The sequence below is a fragment of the Suricata suricatta genome, chromosome 5, assembly GCF_006229205.1.
Source record: "Suricata suricatta isolate VVHF042 chromosome 5, meerkat_22Aug2017_6uvM2_HiC, whole genome shotgun sequence".
NCBI classification, from domain to species: domain Eukaryota; kingdom Metazoa; phylum Chordata; class Mammalia; order Carnivora; family Herpestidae; genus Suricata; species Suricata suricatta.
In genome coordinates this window covers 93185363-93204057 of record NC_043704.1, presented here as the reverse complement: position 1 = coordinate 93204057, position 18695 = coordinate 93185363, and the positions used below count along the sequence as shown (strand labels likewise).

Below are 18695 nucleotides of genomic sequence, written 5' to 3'. Positions count from 1 at the left end.
TGTCATAGAAACGAAAAGAGAAATGTCTTGCCTTGAGCTAGCACATAGAATGTATTCAGTAATTAGAAAAAGTATATTTTTATTTACCTGGGATCACATTTAAACTGCATGAATTTAGTTTATATTTCTTAGTAAGTCAAACATGAAGTAGGATAAAGGTGATCCTCAACAGGCTGCCTGAATAGTTCAGTTGGTTAAGCATCCAACTTAATTTTAGGTCAGGATCTCCAGTGTGAGATCAAGCCCTACATCGGGCTCTGCATTAAGAGCACAGAACCTGTTTGGGACTCTCTCTCTGCCCATCTCCTGCATGCATGTGTGCTCACTCACTCACTCTCTCTCTCTCTCAAAATAACTAAACATTAAAAAAAAAAAAAGATCATCCTAAGCTTTCTCACACAGACTCAGATTATATTACGACTATACCAAACTCATTTGACTAACAGAAAAGTCCAAGCACAGAGAAGTCCCTGGTTTGGTGTCTTGAATATTTATTTATCTTTGTGTAACTTTAGGAGACAACTACTATTAATAATAATATGTAGTATCATACAGTGTATGCTTATGTAATACTATAAAGGCCAAGATGGGCCACCCCAAGATGGGCCACTTGGCCATGAAGATTACTTTGAGTTAAACAATCAAAACCCAGAAGATCCAGGAAAAGTTTTTTACCTTCCACTCAACTGCCCAGAAAGAACTGGGCTAGAGGATCTGCTCCAGGAGGAGAGCCATCGTCACACACAACTACATTATACAATGAACCAGGTATGATAGACAGGAACTAGCAAGGCCTGTTTGAGCAAAGTCCTCCATGTCCCATTGTTTCCAAGTGGCCTGGTAAACATTGTTACCAAACATTTGCTCTTTGTCATCTCCCTGTGAATTTCATTCCTTCCCTTTGAAGCCCTGGACTTGCCTGTTTTGGGGATTTCCATGTCTGTGTGGATTCCCCATACTTATGAAATTAAATCTGGTCTTCTCCTGTTAACCAGTTACATGTCAATTTGAGTCTTAATCCAGCTAGGAGGACCTCTGAAAGCGATAGAATGTTATTGCTCCCCAACAATACAATCTACGATATCCTTGCATAATAATAGTAATATCCTGTGTATTACTATTATTAAATCCTCATAAGAAGCCTATACGATGGGCACTGTTACACCCATTATTCATGATTATCACATGTGAAAACTGAGAAACAGAAAGATTAAGTAACTTGCTGGAGATCACAGAGGAAAGACAGGATTTGAACTACGCAGCCTGGCTCTGGAGTCTGTGTGTTTAACCCGCTGAGCATGTGTATCCCCATCTCAGTCTAAAAGCTGGTAGGCAAAATAAGAAGGCAAAGGTCATCTCAGAGGCATATCTGGGTGTGTTGTGCTTAGGGGTAGATCAGGAAGGCAGAGAACCCACTCATATAAAGAGCCTAAAGGAAAGGCTGTGCACAAAGGTGGGTGTTAGAACACACACACACACAAGTAGGGCAGAACAGACCACTAAGCAAAGCTATCAGGACCCCGGGAGCACCTGCCACCCTGCAGGAGACAAGGAGGAAAGGCAGGCCGGCAGAACCTGCCGCTGGAGAAAGGTTGCTCTACACTTCGCTCTTGGTCTGTCATGGCCAGAGCTCAACCTGAGGGGACAAAGGCCGCCAGCCTGCAGCCACGTCCTCTACTTATCAGACTGACAACTGTGAAGCACAGTCAGTAACTGAACAAAGGCAGCTCCCCTAACAACCTAGTTCACTCCCTACCAAAGAGGGACACTTAGCTTGATGAGGTCATCTTCACGGAAGACATCTTCCAGCACTCAGGCCCCACGCACAGACCTAAAGGACAGGTGCCAGGAGCAGATCAGAGAGCGGAAAAGGAGGCCAGCAGTATTCTCTCAGCACTGTCTCTGCATAAGGACACTGGCTGATCCAACATTTTTTTAAGAGCCAGGCAGCATCATTATTTTCTGGCTAAACCAGCATTAGGAAAGCTAAACTTTTTCTTGGCTTATAAGTGACATTGTAGGTGGAATGGCTAGGCCCCAGGAGTCCATGTTAAACAGAAAATTGAGGAGAGAAGAAGTACTCAGCAATTTATTAAAATTATAAATTGCCTTTAAAAAAATCATTTTCCAGAATGAGGAAAAAGGCATATGTGAATCGAGACTAAATGGAAAGCAGAAACTTGAGAAGTGAAGAGGACTTACAAGTGATTAAAAAAAAAAAAGCTAAAAGCATATCATAGCTATGAGGAAGGAAAATGGAAATCAGTGTGTCGACTGGTAACATTGACAAACACGAGGTGACTCCAGAAGTGTTCTGACCCTTGTTGTAGACGTAAAGCGCTCCACTTCCAGAACTTGGGCTTTTATTGGACAGCCGGTGAGATACGTCTGTATATTAGGCTCCTTAAATCCTTGAGTCTTATAAATGGCCGAGAAAGGAATACACACTAAAAAATAAACAAGCAAATAAAGTTATTGCAAGGATACAATGATACTGCAAGAATATGTGGTATCAACATAACTTGCCTTTTATGGGCATCTGTTTAAGAATTCAAACCTGCTACAAGAAAACCGCTAATGAAAATGGTCTCAGTCCAGGGTAGGACATTGGCAAGGAAAACCAATCATTTGCTGGTTGTTTCAAATCTGCACTCTGCCAGGCAACCCTGATGCGCTTTCTCGCTCAGACCCCCAGTCTTTACCTTCCTGTATCTTGGGGTCGCTGGGAGACACATCATAATCCACCTCTTCGCCCTCAAAGTGCAGCTCCCGCGTGTCCAGGTTTTCTATCAAATTACTCATGTCAGCAGCGATTTTCTGCAGGGCAGAGGTATTTACTCGTGGCTCATTTTTCAGTGACATGTTGGCTTCGGACAGGGTAAGAGCAAAGGGGCTGGAGAAAAATAGGGGGTACAAGGACTTATTATTTTGGTCAAAGAAAACCCCATTCTACAATATGAACCCATATGGAAACAAGTCAACGAGCTCTGTGTGAGCCCGTTATCCCAAACCACCTTTCCACTTATTTTCCTGTTTAACATTTAAAGGATTCCTAGCCTGTAAATTAAATTGGAGTGAGATCCTTAATCACAAGCAAGTAAGAAAGAGAAACACTACATTGAATAAATGCCAACATAGCTTTCATCCAATTTCATTAACTTGGATAAATGAGAAGACTCCAGGGAGACTGGTTTGGGAACGGTTATTCAGAGAGAAGAAATTGATTCTTGACTCTAACAAACACATGGAAAAAATATCATATAAAATTAAGCAACTTTAAATATTTTCTAAAGAAAATTTTAGGGCATTTTACAACAATTTCAATCAGCAGACTTAAAACATTTTCATGATAGCATAACCTTTCCACATTTCCTCTGTAGGTGATATCCCAACCAAAGTATAAATGCTATCTTTTTGAAATATGAGGTTCAGGCCATGACTTTCCATGACTTATAATAATATACGTGTCTTGAAAGGTAATTGTTTAGTCTACCTATTCTGAAAGATGCTGGAGGTGCTTAAATTGTACTTCTCTCCTTTTTGAAGAAAACCAGTTTTACCTCATTTCGGCATCTGATAACACAAGCTGTTGCACGTCAGTACCCAGGGAAGAAGAATTCATATTCATATAGACTTTGTTTGTCCTTTAAAATACTGATTTAAGCCTTGAGTGCCATCCTCAGAGATGAGTGAAAAGTTCATATTGCTGGAAATAATCGCTCTGTTACAGCCAGCCCTAAACCAGCAGGGTTTCCAACAACTCCACCGCACATGTCCTTTCATGCCTGCAAGTCACAAACATGTTCTGAGTCTCTGCCACTCACTGTGAGAAGCAATGAGGAAATATGTAAAGATGAATAAGGCTGGGCCCTGTGGTGAAGGAGCTCCTGACGTGGGTCAGGGGAATAAACAAATTCATTCCTGGCCTCCTCCAAGGTCCAAGACCTTCCTGAGAAAGGCACGCGCTGAGTAGAAGACCCTTGGGCAGGTTCTCTCCTACAGGTGTGATCAAGAAGCGAGGGGGCGCTGTGGGGAACGCTACAAGAGTCTTGGGCAAATTTGGACAGCCCTTACTGTGATTCATCAGGTCTCAGTACCCTATACTGCTGTGTCTGGTAGAAAGAGATTCTGTTTGGAAATTCAGAAGAATGGGCTAGAGGAATGTGGTTCTGGTTTGGCCAGATATACATAATTAATATGACAAAGTTCTCTGTGACTACATAATCAGTCATGTTTCTTTCTCCATGTTGGCGGTCAGCAAGTTTGCAGGCATATCAGTGGCCCACTATTAGGAAAACCAGGCCTATCCTTGCCTCCATCACTTCCCTTCAAATTTCATCCCCATGTCTCATTTCTATTATAATAACCGTCTGCGTGTACTGATCACTTCATATGCACCTGGCTTGGTGACAATCCTTTATATACGTTATCATGTTTATCATCAATAATAAATCTATGAAGTTTTTGTTATTTCTACTGAAGATGACAGGAGTTTATAAACCTCTCTTTACAGATAAAAACACTGAGGCATAGAGAGATTAGGTAACTTTGTGTCCAAGGGCACAGAGCTAGTAAGTAGTGAAGAACACATTTAAAAACCAGGTCCCTCTGACCCGAAAGCTGATCTTCTCAACCACAGTCTTTATCTTCCCGTACATTTTTGGCAGATATGTAAGTACCCCTGGAGCAGATGGAAGTTTCAGTAAAACAAGTGCTCTCAGGCAAGACTCAAATGTAAAGAATAGGAATGACTTCCTCTTGAAGCTCAATACTTTGGGATGGACCGATTTACACTCTAAAGGCCTTGGTAACTCCTCCTGGAAATACACTAAGGAGGTTGAGCCATTTCATCTCTAAGGTCCCTTTAAGAGTAGAACCCTAACTGTAGATAAAAAATGCTATAAAAATTATTTGGCCTCGCCTTCTAATGTACTTACTTTAACCTAAGAAATGAACCCAAGTAGTTCTTCATATGAATATGAGAAGCAGGTGGCAGATGTTTCCTAATCTGCATAACTTAACAACTGTCTGTTCAGCTTCCACGAAGGCGCTTGTCGCCTCTGGTCACAATTAAAATATTTATTTCCTTCCCTTTCAATTATTAGATGCCAACCGTGAGCAAAATTTTGCTTTATTCAAAATCAAGTCATGAAAACCTTAGAGGAAATGAGACAAGGAAAAAAACAAGTAAGAAATTAAATCATATCATTGCTACTTATGAATTTGCAAGCCCTTTTCTATCGATTGAATGGTCTTATGGTTAACTCTGCCAACTTTCCTAGCAGAGCAAAGGAAAACAAGGGTTATTCCAATGACTTTCCTTTTGGACAGAGTGTCGGGGTTAAAATGCATGTTAAACTTAAGATATGCAGACACAAGAATAATTATGAATAAATAATACCGTCACTGGATCAAGCTGAAATAAAAATCCTTTTTCAAATAGAAAGAAAAGACATAAACTTGTGAAAAACTTATTGAGAAAAGCAGCAGAAAGGAAGCTTCTTATCATGTATCCTCAACTGTTTATTATGTGCTAATAAGCACAATTTTAGCAGTTATTTAATACAATACTACCTGGTATTTATGATTATTCTGAAAGATTTAGATAAGTAACTTGCCCAAAGTCACACAACTTTTGTCAGTGTTGAATTCATTTATTTATGAAGCAGACTATCTAGCCCTAAAATCTCATGGACTTGGTTACAGAAGTTCATAATTATTGACTTTATTTAATGAGCTAAATGTCTATAAAGTAATCTTTTCCATAAAGTTGAAGTTTCGTAACAACAAAAGATGTTCTCTACTTCAGTCACTATACCTTGGAAGGGATCCTACTAGCTCTACCATCTTTACAATTAATAGAAAAACATATCCCGACAGCCTCCTATATTGCTTCTTAGCCTTTTATTTTTGTGGTTCATAATAGTTTATAAGATCACATGAAGTTTCAGTAGACCCAAAGAGTTTGAGGATTTTTTTTCTCAAGCTTTTGTGAAAACTTTAAAATAACAGAAAGTGAACTGAATTTGTTTGTCTATCACTGTCTTCACTCATGTCCATGGTTGCTTCGTGCTGACTGTTCATCCATCAATTGTATTGCGGGTTTCATTCTTGAATATCAAACTGTGAGGCCATCTACACTCCTGTGTTGTCAAATCTGAATTTATTAGCCCACGTTTTCTTTCATCTAAAATAATCTATGATGGTGCCACATCGTTACAGCCCATCTTAACCAGCAATGGGATAAGGCCTTCAGTATTGTTTATCCTTGAGATAATGTAATTGATTTTGTGATCTCCTTATAAAATTATACTGCAAGATCATTATCTCTCTTGGTACCAAGTAGAGATGGTGTCCATGGAGCGATAACAGCAGCTGTGTTTTATTTCTGTTTGCATCTCTATCTGGGGAATAAATAGGGTTGTTTTTTTCTTTTCTGGTATTGAATACTAGAATTAAAATTTTTTGCAGGGAACATTTAATTACCTCCCATTATTCAGCGGTGAAATCAGAGAACTCCAGAGTTTTTTCTGACCTTAAGTTTCAACATCACTGGGAAATAACATTGAAGGAAGCAGATATTTTCCTTTCTGATAGTATATACATAAACAATGCCTCCGCCAAAATACAATACTATCAAATATAACTACTAATATTAAAACAAATATTAACAGTTAATATTAGATGAGTATATACTAAATGCCAGCCACTACTCTAAAAGATTAATTGCATGATCTCACTGAATCCTCAAAATAACCTTGGGAGCTGAGTCCTATTCTTGCCCCAATTTTTAAGATGAGAAGCTTAGATGGGCAACGTGCCCAGAGCCATGTGGCTGGAAAGTGCTGGAGCTGGACTCAACTCAGGTCGATCTAGCTCCAAAGTCCAGCTACTTAACCAGCCAGAAGTAGAACTGGGGCTGGCAGGAGAGACAGACACTGAAGACTTTTGTTCGTCTTTTATGTGCTCATAGAATAAAATAATTCCAAAAGGAATAATAACCCAAAATTTTAACACTCATTTTGTGAAGGTAATTGATTTTTTGTTTCCCTTTCTAACAAAACATGCAAAATTTCCCATATTTTTTCCAATACATTATTTGTGCTTACACAGAGAAATAAATGCAATGGATTCCCAAACCAAGAATCGTATAAGGTTTGAGTGTGAAATGCACTATAATTAGATCATTTAAAACCAAGCTGAGTCATGGGGATTTCTTGTCTTGCCATTTTTCATTATGATGAAATTAATTGCTGGACCCATACTAAGTAACCTTCCAAAACACATTCTATAGCAATGATTTGTACAGAACTGACCCGATGCTCCTGGAAATGTAAACATCATAAATGTGGATTCAAGTACTAAACTCAATCTCTGGTGACACGGTAAACCTTGGATAAATATTATTTTAGTTGAGCTGACTTTGAATAAAGTAAGTGATATTATCATAGTGTATATTCCAGATGATATATTTTGAGAAAATAACACATCAAAAAAATTTTAAAAAAGACTCTTGGTGTTTACTTGCATCTTCGATTTTTTTTTAAATAAAAGAACATTAGTTCCGCAAATATCAATGGAAGCCTTATTATACACCTTGGGCAGATAATAAAATGTCAGTGGTGGAGGGAACAGGCCAGATGACCAAGGTCGTTCTACCTTTTTTATCAGTGTAACCTGGGCAACCAACAGCCTCCAGGGTTTCAGCATCTCATCTGTAAAATGGAAACAGTGCCACCTACACTTCCCACCTCAGGAAGCTTGAGGGGACAATGTCATAATTCACACACATCTACAGGCAAAAGTAATCTAGGTTGCTAATATTCCCTTTAATTCTGTAAATAGGTGGCCCCTGAAAATTAGCCTTAGGAAAGTTTCTTTCATTTCTGTATTTTTCAGGGCTAATGGGCTAGGAAATAGCCTGCCTTTTATCTCTTAGTTAGCTCTCAAATTAATGTACCATCTAGCAACTGTCTTTCTGGCTGGGCTCCTTGAAGAATGGGGCTCTCCTGTTTAAGCACTCCTGAAATTTTCTGGACTCAATCCCCCCATTTGTAGAGAAGCCACCATGACTTCGGAGTAAAAAACAATCACCAGGCATTAAGCAGTCAAGCCCACTTAATGCATTTCCCATTCTTCGCCCATCTCCCTGGCCTGTCTTCCTCTCCCTGGCTGGTAAGGCATCACTGTGTCCCTCGTGTTTGCAGCAGTGGCTCCTGCTCCCTTTTGGGTCCAGGACCCTTTGTGACTTTGGTGAGATATATGGGCCCCCAACCCCAGAAAAAAATGAATCTATCCTGACACGCACTAATTTGCATATATTTTCAAAGGTTCATGAATGTCCCTTTCAAAATGTTAGTTAAGAAGCCCTTCCACTGAGCTGCAATCATGAGCTGACGTGCTGACGCCTCCTTCTTCCCACCAGATGAGGACACTCTAAGGTGGGGGAGGGTGAAAGCCAGACTGTTTACCCCTGACACCTTGCTGAGCACCTGCTCAATCAATATTTGTTGATTAAATGACTTAATCAGTGAGCTATCTACAGAGAAACCAGTCAGCTCCAGGCTATCCAGTGAATGCCACAAAGACACTTCCTTCATATACCACAGATACTTCCAGATGGAAAAGCCTTCTGGTTGAAAGAACTCGGAGAAAAATATAACCTCCAAGAAACACACAGGCTGCTGAAGCAGTAGCAAATAAGAGTGAACTGCTATCAGAGCTAACTGTGTGCCAGGCTTCCATCAAGGGCTTTTCACACGTCCTCCCAACAAGGTCATGATGGAGGTAAGGTCGCTAGTCCCCTTTACAGATAACAAGACAGGCTGACCAAGGCGACAAGTCAGAAAGGCAGTTAAGTCAGCGTTCAGCATGGTTCTGGCTGACTTGAAAGCCATACCCCAGTTCTGCTTCCGTGTTCCACTTGCACCCGTGTCAGGAAAAGAAGATGCTCTGTGGAGCCACAGTCCCTTCTCCTGTGCATAGCCTTTGGGTCCAGACTTGCTGTTACTTCTATGGTTCTGGGAACTAGAAGTTTGATTCTCAAACACTAGGCTCCCTCTAGAAGTTTTAGATCTGGTCTGACCCTGGGGCTCCCAGAGCCCAGCAATCCCATTTACTTATCCTTCTAACCTGGTTTCCTATCACAGCCTCCGTTTGGTCTAACACTGACTCCGCTGTCCTCCCTAAGATGTCAAGATTGCAGATGACGGTGCTAAATAATCTAGACTCATGTGCCCACGGGACAAGGGTGGGGAAACCACATGGTCTCCCTTTTCCCTAGCTAAAAACAAAAACAAGTCTATAATTACATAAAGCCAATTTTAGCATGAAAATCATTTCTTGATTCTCATGATTTTCCCTGAATCCTTTGACCTCCTTGAGTGGCCTCTCTTCTCTGCCAGAAGCTTTCTTGGTCATTTCCGCTGACGTGTCCTAGGGTTAAATATCCCCTTTGCTGTAGTACCAGCTTCCTTTGGTTCATCTCAGTCACATCTTTGCATTCAAGTAGATGTTTTATTTCCAGAGGCAAACACAAGTGTTAAGGCAAAGTAATATCTCTTTCAAATACAGGTAGATAGGAAAGTATTACCTGTCATTTATTGAGTGTCAAGTCTGGGCCAAGCACTAAAGGCACATTACATGTATTTCTTCTCATTCCCATGATAATCTCACTTAGAATTGAGGACATGGAGCCACAGCAGCTTACCGAGGCTGCACAGAGCTGAGTGGCAAGGCTGCGCCCAGGGCAGATGCCACACTGTCTGCCTCCCCCACCTCTGCCACAGGGCTCCACAGAGGTCCGCATCACTGCCACTCTCCCCTCTTCTTCTGGCACCACCATCCATCTCTGCGTCCTCCAGGCTGAGGGTGGGGCTTCCTCACAGCGCACAAAGCACAGGGTCCAGCAGGAGCTGGTGTGGCCCTGGCACCCACAGAGACACTGGCTCTCCCTCAGGCTTCTGGATTCAGCAGCAGCAGTGCTATAGTAGAGCCAGAACCCAAGCTCCTTCCGAGTTGTGGGTATGGGCAGGGGGGAGCATGGGGAATGGAGTTACATGGCCTCGGAGATCAGGCGGGTTAAGGTGCTGCTGACTCATGCCCCGCCGCGCCCCTCCCTGCCTGACTGCACTGAGCACATGGGTACCACACAGCCACGCTGGTGGCTTTCTATGTGACTGAGCAACTGGCTAATTTTTTCGTGAGGCTATGGCCAGCCAGGTAATACACCACCTTGCAGGCGCCTGCCCTCTCTTTTCCTTTCTCCCCTCACTCTTGTCTCTTGCTGCTGGATAAAACTCACCATGCAACCTTAGCTCAGACTCTATATCCAGGAAATTTGGGCTAGGGTAGTGTTGAAACCAACAGGAACCATGAACCGTCCTGCCTCCTACAGATATCCATTCTGTGCTGAAGTTAAGTAACAATAAAAAGTAAACTTGCATGGTGCTTTTGTACCAGACAGTGATCTAGGGGGTTCACCCGCATTAACTCCACCGCCCTTACAGCAGCTCTATGAAGAGGGTGCTATTCCGAGCCCCTTTTTATAGACAAGGTATCTGAGGGCACAGACAGGCTAAATGACTTGCTCCAGGTCACACACCAACCCGATGGGAAACATCTGCCTACTTTGCTCCTATTATTGCCTTGACTAACCTGGACAAAATCACGTTAGTGCTCAGTTTCCTCATCTAAACTCTGAAACTGATACAACAGATATATTATTGTAAGAAAGACTCCTTTTTCGGAATCACTAAATGCCAGAGAAAACCATATATTCTAAGCAACCCCATCCAGGAGATAAAAACCTACCCCAAATGCTGAAGGTATTTAGATGTTCTGAGTAAACATCTAAGTAAGATCTGTTCCTGCTTCTATTAATGGCAATATACATATAAGCATTTGTATTTGGAGAGAAAACAGGGGAAAGCCCCCTCTTAATTACAAGGTTTATTAAGTGTATGTGAGAGACTTTGTATAAGCACTGGATAGACTTAAATCAATAAGGATCTGACAAGGAAAATTCTTTATTAAAAATAAAAAGGTACTTGACACTGCTTAAAAACTGTGATCAGACTTCTAAAAATAACATCATTTGGTGTTAAATAAAACACAATTTTTTATGGCCAAGAACAGAATATGTAAGTATTGTGATGGGTCTATAGGAGAGGAAGCTAACTACACATGAATTTATAGAAACAAACAATATCCTCCTTGAAAAACTCTAAGTAACCCTTTTTCTCACTAAGGTAGACTGAGACCACCAATGATTCAGTGGGTGCATATGAATAAAATAAATCCTTTTTCCAGGATAAAAAATGGTTTTAAGAAAATGTTTGTTTCAGTAGCTCAAAACATTAAATATTGGTTTTAGTAACTACAGGTGGTTTTTGGTAAGAACACATGTTGATTAAGAAGCTAAACTATGAATTCAAAGGTTTGACTTGATCATTTTCTACTATCATTGCTTTTATTTTTTTCTTAAAACTGATCTTTGCATTGTAGTGACGGCAGCCCCATTCAGGAAGAACCTGCATTCCCTCGCGTAGACTTTATCATTAAAGTCCTTTCCAGCTGTCTAAACTTCCATAATTCTTCTCTTTCACTTCTCTCCAAAGGAGCAAACAACTTCCTCTGAGTGAGTTTAAACAAAATGGAGCATTTTCAGTGATAACCCACAAATCTCACCCAGGAGAAGAATGGAGCTGGCAAACACACGTGTGTAGACTGCTCCAGACATTCCCCCGTGCTAATGAGCCCTCAAATTTTGTCATGGCTGTTGAGAAACATAGCGAAGTCTCATGTTTTTTCCCCCATCCACATACGTACACAAAATGTCTGTATAGGCAGCAGAGTATCACTGAAGGTACTTGATTTGGGGTCAAACAGCTTGAATTCTGACGCTCCTTAACCTGAAACAAGTGATCTACATCTCTAAGTTTCAGTCTCCTAATCTATAAAGTGGAAGTAACACTGTTTGAAGTACAGAATTTAAGAATTAAATGATATAAAGTGAGGGGCTTGGAGTTGGGGCTCTAACAGATGCTGGAACAATGTTAGCTGTGCCTCTGACCGAGTCCCTGTACCCACGTCAGAGCCCAGTCCCCTCCTGAGGACAAGAACTAGCAGTCGGAATTGAATTCTGACGATGGTCTGAAAACAAAATGGATAAAGACAATGTAGCTGCCCCTTTCCCACTACAAACACAGAATTGCTGAATAACTTGTAATCATATTTTAAAAATACTTAGTAAAGGATAAAAGCTAAGGCAGCAGCAACAAAAGCAGTAATGAAGAAACCTCCAGTTTCCAAGGATGAAGACACAAATGAAAGTCAGATGAGTACACTAGATCTGAAGCCAAAGGCACCCAGGGGATTTGGTCTTGGATAAAAGCACTGAGATTATAGTTCTGTCCCCACATGAATGTTAGGAGACATGACCCCAGGACGATGGGAGGCAGGAGCCTGGAAGCAAGACTCTCTGAATAACCTAGAGCCTCAAAGAGTTACACGATCAGTTTAAAAGAGACTAGAAGAACTGTACCCAGCAGCCCTGAGCAGAAACTGCATGGAACTGAGGTAACTACAAAATGAGAACCTATATATAAAACAGATCCAGGATTCCAATTTCTGGCTTTCAGTGATAAAAGGGTAGCTCCTATTAGAACAGCCATCCCACAGATCAGGACTATAAATTCAATTATAAAAAATAACTGGCTATAGAGCAACCACAAAGAAGCAGGAACTGGAAAGTAATCTACGTTTGGAAGAAAGGAATGGCACCGCTTTTGTCTAAAGGCAGACTAAGTCCAAGCCAGGCTGGATGACTCAAACTCAGTTAGAAAATCCATGATTCTTCTGGCTTGAAGAACCAGACAACAGGCTTCCTGTCTTTCACAGAAGCTGAGAAGTGAAGTAGGAAACCTTGGAAAGGAAAGCCACAGAGGGGGAGTGTCAAATTCTGCATAGGCTGACCCTTGAACCATGCAGGCATGAATATACTCCAAAGCAGCTCACATAATACCAAAGTGACTTCAACAGAGTTTCCGTAGCTGTCCACCACAGGAGAGGCAGAGTTTGGAGTTTAAGTCCAACCAAATTAGCTACCCACTCAAAAACCAAAAAACCTCTTCAACAGAGCTGAATTGAGTTTCTACAATATCTCAGTCATAATGTCACCTAATATTAGACAGAGATATAGACACAGAAAAATGTAACTCATCCTGAAGAGAAAAGGCTATCATTAATGGAGACTTAGTCTAAGATATTAAAATCAGCTGACAAGGATTTTAAAGCAACTATTATCATAAACTCAAGAATGTAAAGGAAAATATGTTTTTGGTGAATGAACAAAATGAACAGAAAATCTCAACAGGAAAAAAAAATTCATTGGATGGGCTTAACAGCAGAATAGCAATGATGGAATAAAGAATCAGTGAAATTGAAGACAGATCACTAGAAATTATCCAATCTAAAAAAGAGATGGAAGAGGAGGGGGAAGATTTCTAATAAATATCCAAAGCCCCGGTGACTTATGTGATAACATCAAAAGATCAAACATGCATGTAATTTGAGGCCCAGAAAGTGGGGCTAAAGAAAAAATGAGGGAGAAAAAAATGTTTAAAGAAATAATGGCCACAAATTTTATCAAACTTGGTAAAGAAAAGAAATTTACAGATTGAAGAAATTTGGTGAATCCCAAGCAGGAATAAATACAAAGAAAATCATATATGCACAATAAAGCCAAGATGTTAGCGTATAAAGAAAAGAGAAGATGTCAAAAGAAACCAGTCAAAAAAGACTTAGGATGTTTAAGAGAACCATATTAAGGACCACTAAACTCTCATCAGAAATGAATGGAGGCGATAAGACAGTGAAATTATAACCTAAAACTGAATAAATATGGTACTAAATAAATGAATATATGTTACTTTTCCTGAAACTAATCTACTAATTCAGATTCCAAAGAATTTCTCAAATAACTTGACAATATGACCCTAAAATTCATAACAGAAAATAATTAAGAATAGGTAAATAAGTCTTGTCCAACCAGATATCAAGAATTATTATAGGGGTGCCTGTGGCTTGGTCAATTAAGCATCCAATTCCTGGTTCTGGCTCAAGTCACAATCTTATTTCATGAGTTCAAGATTCACATTGGGCTCTGCATTGACAATGCAGAGCCTGGTTAGGATTCTCTCTCCCTCTCTCTATCCCTCCCTGGTTTGTTTTCTCTCTCATTCATTCAATCATTCATTCTCTCTCTCTCTTTCAAAAAAAATACAATTTTAAAAAAGAATTATTATAAAGCTGGAGAAATTAAAACAGTATGGTAGTAACACAGAAAGAGATGCAGAAAACCAAATAGTGACCCCCAAAACAAACCTATGCATATATAGGTATTAGTGTAGGACAAGAATGGCATAGAAAAGAATTAGTAAAGAGAGAATAAACCTTCCATAAAAAATGTTATCACTACTGGCAATTCACAAAGAAATATAAAATAAAATTGATATAAAATAAAAAATTCTCTATCTCACAGCTTCCATAAGAGTAATTTCCATGTTGACTAATGTCCTAAAGGTGAATAAGAAAAATATTAACCTACAGAGGAATATCTTTATAGCCTCAGGGTCACAAAAAGAATCTTAATAAGACATAAAAGACACAAACCATGAAGGAAAAGCTAATAAATTTTACTACACTAAAACTTAAAACTTCTCCTAAGCAAGTGGCAAAATTAAACAACAACCCCAAATCTGGAGAAGATATACATAGGATATATAAAGAATTTTTATAAACATATAAGAAGATAACCCAAAGGCCAATAGAAAATAGACCAGGAAAATATACAGGCAATTCACAGAGGAAGAATTCTAAATATTCAGTAAATCTTTAAACATGTTTAACCTTCCCAGTAATCAGAGAAATCATATTAAAACAGTAAGATACTTTCTCATATTCACTGAATTAGGACAATTTTTGCAAGTCAGAAATTATAATGTATTAGTAAGGTAATGGAACTCTCATGCACTGCTTTATAGAAGTGTGAGTTAAAATAACCTGTTGGAAAGCAATTTGGCAATAAACTTAAAGATGGCATAACCTACTACCAGCAATTCTTCCCCTAAATATATTTCCCAAGAAACTCAACGATGTTTGAGTTTATATAAGAAAATATATTATGGGTAAATGTAGAAGATGGCAGAGAGGAAGGGAGCTCTGTAAACTTCATCTGCCCCATCTATCGAACTGAGAAGGACGTTACTCTCATCTGCAAGAGCGGAAGGAGAAAATACGGACTCCAGAAAGAAGACAACCTCAAAGATACCTGAGTGAGTGAGTGCAAACTGGGGAGATCGGAAAACGGGCCAGCCCGAGATGGGCAGGGGAGGTGGGAGCCCCAGCCCAACACGGGGCAAGCACGCAGAGCCCAAGACACAAAGGAAAGAGACAGAGAGACTGAACATGCTCATAATACTGCCTCTGGGGAAGAGGTAAAGAACGTTTAACTGCGCTTGGAGAGAGAAACTCACTCCATATATAACCACTGGGTAGCCCGAATCCTGAACACAGGTTGCACAAGGGAAAGAACAGCTTCCAGCCCTGCGCCATCTCAGCGGGGAGTCAGTGGCTGCGGCCACAGCAGCGGCGCTGCTAGGGGTGCTCACTTTGACCTCAGCTAGGAGAGTGGGAGCACGCACCTCATTTCCACAGTGCATCTCGCCTACAGCATTGGCCACGTGAATCCCGAATCCTGGGTGCCAACAGGGAAAAAATAGCCCCCATACCTACACAATCCCGGCAGGGAGTTGGTGGCGGTGGAGGCCTGGGCTCACACTCAGGCTGCAGGAGCTCCCAGCTCATTTCCGGCAGCGCCCTGTGCCTCAGGCAACAGCTGCACAAAGCCAAGAGAAACTCATCCCTCCCCCATCGCGATCGCGATCCCTGCTGGGGGCTGGGAATCCGCAGTTGTGTCTGTGACAGCGTGCACTTCACCTCCTGCTGTGCATCTCTCCTGAGGTGGCACACCTTGCCTCAGGCAGGGTCAACCCAAATCCATGCCTGAGCCAAGACAAACTGATCCCTCCCCCTAAGAAGCCAGCCACCAAAGCAAATATATCTCATCTGTGGTAGCATAAAAGTGCATGGACTAGAACATTCAACCAAGGCGGGCCTGGAAAATACAACTTGGCTCAACAACGGTACAAGGAGATCAGACTCATTAGAGTGGCCTACAGTGCGCAGTTCCAGCAGAGCTTGGCGTGCTGCCATTCTACTCTCTGGAGACACCAAGGCAGAGCCTCTGAGAGCAGCCTCTGAGACCTACAACACCAAACCATGCCTATCCACGAGGGGGAGATGCTGCTTTTTTTAAATTTATTTTTCTTTTTCTTTTTCTTCATTTTTTTCTTTTTTTCTTCTTTTTTGTACTTATTTTTTATTATTATTACCTTTTTTTACATAAATTTTTAAAAATTTTTATTCATTATTTTCCTTTCTCCTTTCTCCCTTTTTTTTTTTTTTACCTTCTTGCATTCCAGATATATTCTCTTATATCTCATCCTTACCTCTTCACTCAGCTGGTCATAAACTTTTAGACTGTCCACTGTCCTTTGTTGTCTCTGACCCCCTTTATTTATTTTTCTTCTTCTTCTCTTCTTTTCTTCTCTTTCCTCTGCATTTTCTTTCGTTTCTTTCCCCCTTTTAACGTGTTTGTTTGTTTGATTTCTCTGTGCGCTGGTGTGCTTCTATTCCCTCTGTGTTTGTCTGTCTGTTTTCCTTCTTAGGGCTACACCAAGAAACAAGCAAAAGTGTGCATGACGGCAAGTCTCAAATATTGCTGAGTAGGGAAATAAAATATTCAAAGGCACAACAAGAGAAACTGAGAGACACCATTAAAAGAATATTTCCTGAAACGACAGGCCCTGGACAGTCAATAAGCCTCCTTTAACAGAGAAATATTAACAGGTGCACAGTGCAAAACAAGCTTTCTAAAGCTGACAAGAGACAAAAAACTAGCAAAAATGACAAAATGAAGGAACTCTCTTCTGAAGAACCTCGAGGAGGAAGTCACAGCCACAGAACTGCTCAAGGCAGATCTAGACAACATACCAGATCAAGAATTTTAAAAACTTGTCATTAAATTAATCGCTGGGGTTGAAAAAAGCATCAAAGAAGCAACTGAGACAATTACTAGGTACTTTGAAAATAGGTGTGATGAGTTAAAAAAGGCTATTGATGAGATGAATAACAAAATGGAGGCAGCCACCTCAAGGATTGACGAGACAGAGAGAATAGGTGAATTAGAAGATATAGTTAGAGCAAAAGAGGAAGCTGAAAAAAAGAGAGAGAAATTAATCCAGGAGCAGGAAAGGAGAATTCGAGACCTGAGTGATACAATCAAATGGAACATCATCCGCATCATAGGAATTCCTGATGAAGAAGACAGAGAGAAAGGTCCTGAAGGGATACTAGACCAAATTATAACTGAAATTTCCCAAATCTGGGAAAAGAAATAAACATTCGAATTCAAGAGGCACAAAGAACCCCCTTAAGGTGTAATTTGAATCGGCCTTCAGCACGACATATCATAGTCAAACTGGCAAAATATAAAGATAAACAGAGAATTCTGAAAGCAGCTAGGGAGAAAAGGGCCGTCACATACAAAGGAAAACCTATCAGAGTGGTTACAGACCTATCAAATTAAACTTGGCAGGCCAGGAAGGAATGGCAGGAAATCTTCAATGTGATGAACAGAAAAAACATTCAGCCAATAATCCTTTATCCAGCAAGCCGGTCATTCAAAATAGGAGAGATCAAAGTGTTCCCAAATAAACAAAAATTGAGAGAATTCATGACCACCAAACCAGCCCTACAGGAAATCCTAAGAGGGACTCTATGAGGGAAATTTTGCAAAGAATACAAGGTGCCAGAGACACCACTATAAACATGAATTCTACGGAGAACACGATGAATCTAAACCCACATTTCTCAATAATAACAGAATGTAAATGGACTGAATGCTCCAACCAAACGACACAGGGTGGCAGAATAGATTAAAAAACAAAACCCATCTATTTGCTGTCTACAAGAGACTAATTTTCGACTGGAAGACACCTTCAGATTGAAAGTAAAGGGATGCATAAATATCTATCATGCAATTGGAAGCCAAAAGAAAGCTGGAGTAGCCATACTTATATCAGACAAACTGGACTTTAAAGTAAAGGCAGTACCAACAGATGACGAAGGACATTATATAATAATTACAGGGTCTCTCCATCAGGAAGAGCTAACAATTATAAATATCTATGCGCCAAATTTGGGAGCGCCCAAATACATAAAACAATTAATCACAGAAAGAAACAATCTTATTGACAAAAATGTGCTAATTGCATATTTATATGCAATGGGGGGGGGGACTTTAATACTCCACTGACAGCAATGGATAGATCAACCAGACAGAAAATCACTAAGGAAGCAATGGACCTGAACGACACATTGGAACAGATGGAACTGATAGATATACATAGAACTCTGCATCCTGAGGTTAGGAAATTCACCTTCTTTTTGAGTGCACATGGCACATTCTCCAAGATAGATCACATACTGGGGCATAAGGCAGCCCTCCATAAGTATAAACGAATAGAGATCAGACCATGCACACTTTCAGATCACAATGCTATGAAACTTGA

General features: G+C 40.4%; 1 protein-coding gene across 5 annotated transcripts in view; it reads right to left on the bottom strand.

Moving 5' to 3' along the window:
* Positions 1 to 18695, bottom strand: part of PLD1 (phospholipase D1) — a 170006-nt gene that overhangs the window by 124278 nt on the left and 27033 nt on the right. For 2 of the 5 annotated variants that reach the window (XM_029939874.1, XM_029939875.1), the window contains exons 1-3: positions 3561 to 3756; positions 2703 to 2893; positions 2320 to 2447 (exon numbers count right to left, since the gene is read on the bottom strand). In XM_029939874.1, coding sequence (XP_029795734.1) covers positions 2320 to 2447; positions 2703 to 2893; positions 3561 to 3628 — 387 coding nt within the window. In that variant the 5' untranslated portion in view covers positions 3629 to 3756. Of the gene's footprint in view, positions 1 to 2319; positions 2448 to 2702; positions 2894 to 3560; positions 3758 to 18695 lie in introns of those variants that run through there. The other 3 variants (XM_029939877.1, XM_029939873.1, XM_029939878.1) reach the window with 3 other exon arrangements.